We start from the raw sequence: 4,157 nt of genomic DNA on the forward strand, positions 1-4,157 counted from the left end.
AGCCAGTGAAGGAAATTCTGGCGGACATTATGCTATAGAAGTTCTAAGTTTCTGCTGGGAGCCACTGTTGATCTGAAGTGCACAAATGAATTGAACGGTAAGCAAACCTTAATTTACAATTTTGACTTCTACAAGGAGGTAGCTGACGCTTCTTAGCAGGATGCCATTTAATGGGATCAACAAGGTTCTGACGTGCCATAAACCCAGACAAAAAAAATAAACAAGTGCATACATAAGCCACTTTAAACAGGGGGGGTTAAGTTGACCCAGCCGATGGGACCAAGGTCAACACCAAGGACCCCATGAATCTTAGGACCCACCTTTTACAACATAAAGAAACTCATAGGTCCTAAACCCATGTTACAAAGAAAGGGACTCCAGAATCAAATGTCTGAGTTTATGCGAAGCTTGAGAGCTTGTTTTTAAGCTCTTCACAGCAGTCCACAACTGTCCCCTTTTAACCCACAATTTTGATGACAGCTTTGAGGTAGAGCCTTTCATACTATATTTGGAAACCTAAAAAGCAGCAGGTTCACAAATCTCGTCTATATCAGTTTGATTGGCTGTGAAAAAGGTCACCTTACACCAGATGCTACTGCAGCCCCTGAAATTAGTTTGTTTGAAATATATCCTGCTGCTGAAACATATGCGACAGCAATACTTATCCATTATACGACTTCTGTATCTTAAATATGGTAGTCTCCTATAGCAGTTTGGCGACGAGGAACTTCCTTCTTGTTCCCTGCTCTTCTTTTACAATAGCAATATCTTCCACTTTCTCAAGAAGTAATTCAAGCTCCTCTACGCCAAAGGAACATACATCTAGGTCACGGGAATACCTCTGTTGATACAATGTCTGAAATTTTGAAAGGAGTATGGAGCAAGCATGACTAACCAGAAGCTCCTGCAGTTCCTGCCTAAAAACTTCAAGCCTCACTTCTGCCATGTAATCTTGTGCATCTGCAACTTCCTGTATAGCAATTCCAAACTGCAATGCCTCCTCTTCCTGATTATCCTCATCTCTATCCTCATGCTGATCACTTGTTTTTTCATCATCTGAACAAGCTTCTGGATCTTGAACAAAAACAATATCTTCCATAAAATCCTCAGCCTCTTCTGCAATGAATATTGACCTTTCACGATCCTCAGAGCATCTGTATACACCATCTTTATCACTGTCTCTGGCATCTTTGGAAGCCAAGCAATTATTAGCTCTATTTCTTCTGTGTCTTGGTGGTGTCCGCATAGCTTCCTTCAAATGCAGTGTTCTTTTACCACCTTCACCCCTGATAAGAAACGCATCTGGCATCCTTTCTATCAAATGAACTAGTTTAGGTGAGCCATATTCGGAAAGATAAAGGGGCCTCCCAAATAATTTGCAGTATTCTGATGGAATGCGAATCAAAGGTAGCTTGCCCCCATTCAGATTCAAAAGCTTCATAAGCTGACCTTTCAACCCTTGAATATCTCCAGGTTGCACCCATGTCCCAAGCGAAGTATCATTATTCTGCTTTTGAAGTAGGTAGGACTGAGAGCCAACAGACAATGGTGAAGACTTGCTACAAGAGGTTGAAGTGTGCACACTTGCAGACATTTGCCTTACCTGGCACAAGCCAAAGGACTGTCTTACAGGAGGGCTTTGGGAGCTTGTAACAGATGGTTGTGCACAACCCTGCAGAGAACCCTGGCTCATCATTATCCCGCTAACATCATTAGGAAGGGACCCAACATGTGCAGCTCCAGACACTTTTGTAGCCTCCCCAGAAACAGAAAACAAATGGTTGTGTGTTGTGCCCACTGCAAGTGCATGGTACACATGTTGTTCATCTTCAGTGGGGAGATCAGATTCATCACTAGAATGCCATGCTGCTCCGAATGTGTAGCCAGGAAAATCAGCCAATCTGTCCTCCCTAGCACGAGCTAAGAATGCTTTTGCAGGAACTAGGCCCTCCCCACGAGCCACACTTGGCCAATCCCAGACAAATCGACCAGCATTACAAAGGGCTGACGATACTCCCACCCCTGCGGGAATTGCCAGCACCACAGTGTATCCACGCTGCCCTAGTTTGTGCAGAGCAGGGGCAAAGTCAACATCCCCTGAAATTAAAAGGATCGTGCAAGGAGGTGGGTTATCGAGGGCAAATAAAAACATGTCCACCAATATTGCCTTGTCTGATGCATCCTTCTTGCCATTAGGAACATCAATAAGATTTACGCCTGTTCTCTGGCATCCTTCTCTGAGTTTTCGTGGGAAATGGTTGAAATCACCATAAGCTGAAAACATTGTCACAGCACCTTTCACAGCTGGGTGAACTCGTAGTGCCATGCGTATGTTTCCAGCTACATCCTCCGCATTAACTTCACCCGGAACAGGGCAGTTCTCGATGTCCCACAGAATAGCAACCGGCCCCACCAGAACTCTGGGCGGTTGGGTCTTCGATGAGAGAATACCCTGGTCCATAGCTTCTCCCACACAAGCAGCTGGTCCTCTTGCAAATGGAGGGCGTAAACTACTTCCAGCCATTTCACTGATGAAGTCACAGTCTCATCTCTACCATGTTTATTCCGAAGACCAAATAAGACCCTTAAACAGAGTCAATGTCATAGAGAGTTGACATCACTGTTCTCCATAGACTTTCCAAAACAAGCTGCTTTTGCCTTTTTCTAATGGCCAGCAATCCCTCTCAACCTGTGACCAACGGCAACGGGCCACAAAACTTAGATGAGACATCGATGAAGATTGCAATGACAAGCAGCAATTGACAAACACTCCGGTACATCGTGATCGTACACAAAAGTAAGAATAAGGTTGCAGAGAACAGCAGCCCTCCATATTGAGTGAAAGCGCTAAAAGGTATATAAAAGCTCGCATACGCATTCAATGCTGCCCGCTCACGTAGGATAACGACGTCTCTTTGCCGGCTAAAGCAGTTGCAGACATCAGCAAACGCAGCCCAACCACAGCAAAAATTCTGGGCACCGTCATTCAAAACAAATTGCGAAGTATGTGGCATGTGAACTAACCTTACAGAACGTAGAATTCTCGAGCGTGTAATATGGGTCGTTCACAATGATTGTTTCTAGATATCCCAAGGGGCGGGATCATGTGGTAAAAGCAGACTGAAAGATGGAGCCAGGCATGGAGGCATCGCCCAGAAAAGGTAGAAGGAGCAGAGAGATGATCAAAACGCAATTTTGGGGCTTGGGCAACGTGCAAACATGTGGCTGGATTGGATGGTGATTCAGAGTGATCCAATTGTGAAAGCAACCGACGACAGTGAAGACCTTATGGCCGACCAATTGACCCTTATTAGTGAAGAAATTACATTTCTCATTCATTTCCTTACTCTTTAAGACTTTTGCATTGGTTTAGATTTAGTCCTCACCCCTCCACCAAAGCTTCACTCGTCGTCATCAAGCACCCGTTTTGTTCCCCGCTCGCATACATGCGCCCTCAGGTTGCTCCAACCTAACGCCTTCGTTTTGGGAGGTTGCAAAACTTAGGGTGTTTACACACTATGGGTGCCCAAGCCTGCCCAACCTTCATTGAATGCATCTCCACCATCGTGGGCGGGCAATCTTGCCCGTCCATGAACCTTGGCATGCCCACGGTGGGCCAAGTATGTAGAGTGTTTACACACTTGCCCAAGCCCGCCCAACCTTCATTGAATACATCTCCACCGTGGGTGGGCAATCTTGCCCGTCCATGAACCTCGGGCATGCCCATTGGGCCAAGTGTGTAAACACCCTTAGCACCTCTACGCCACCCCATGGACACAGGCAATGGCAGGTGAAGAACAGAGAAACACTAGCTCAAGGTTTTCTCATGCCAAAAGGAGGGGGCAAAGGGAGCCAAAAGGGTGGCAGACTGTATAGACAACACAGCTCTAAGATGCACGTGAACAAAATTAGAGCTCTAGGAGGGCATCTGAATGCGGCGCCATCAGCAACAATTGGTGCACAGTCCAAAGGCACACCAAATGCGTATGGACTGCTCCATGTGCACTAAGCCTTAAACATGCTAGGAATCCCACTAGGCTGTGTTCTTGGAATGTCATCAAATTAGTCTTGTTTTTTTAATCCAAGACAAACATGGAAATAGAGTAAAATTCAGCTTCTGAAGCTATACACTACTTTGTAGTATTCTAGCAGCAGCA

General features: G+C 45.6%; 1 protein-coding gene across 1 annotated transcript; it reads right to left on the reverse strand.

The window, feature by feature from the left end:
- Positions 1 to 217: 217 nt before the first annotated feature.
- On the reverse strand, positions 218 to 3,239 carry LOC147887738 (uncharacterized). The gene is made up of 2 exons (XM_087393546.1): positions 3,025 to 3,239; positions 218 to 2,689 (listed from the first exon to the last, which is right to left on the reverse strand). Exon 2 carries the CDS (start codon positions 2,522 to 2,524, stop codon positions 704 to 706), a length of 1,821 nt encoding a protein of 606 aa, XP_087249672.1. The 5' UTR covers positions 2,525 to 2,689; positions 3,025 to 3,239; the 3' UTR covers positions 218 to 703.
- Positions 3,240 to 4,157: the final 918 nt, after the last annotated feature.

Source organism: Dipteris shenzhenensis, chromosome 22 (genome assembly GCF_047967505.1).
Source record: "Dipteris shenzhenensis isolate YYH24624 ecotype China chromosome 22, Dip_SZ_1.0, whole genome shotgun sequence".
NCBI classification, from domain to species: domain Eukaryota; kingdom Viridiplantae; phylum Streptophyta; class Polypodiopsida; order Gleicheniales; family Dipteridaceae; genus Dipteris; species Dipteris shenzhenensis.

What these genes read in the sequence shown, in the direction of transcription:
- LOC147887738 (XM_087393546.1), bottom strand. Translation starts at nt 2,524, where the DNA reads ATGGCTGGAAGTAGTTTACGCCCTCCATTTGCAAGAGGACCAGCTGCT.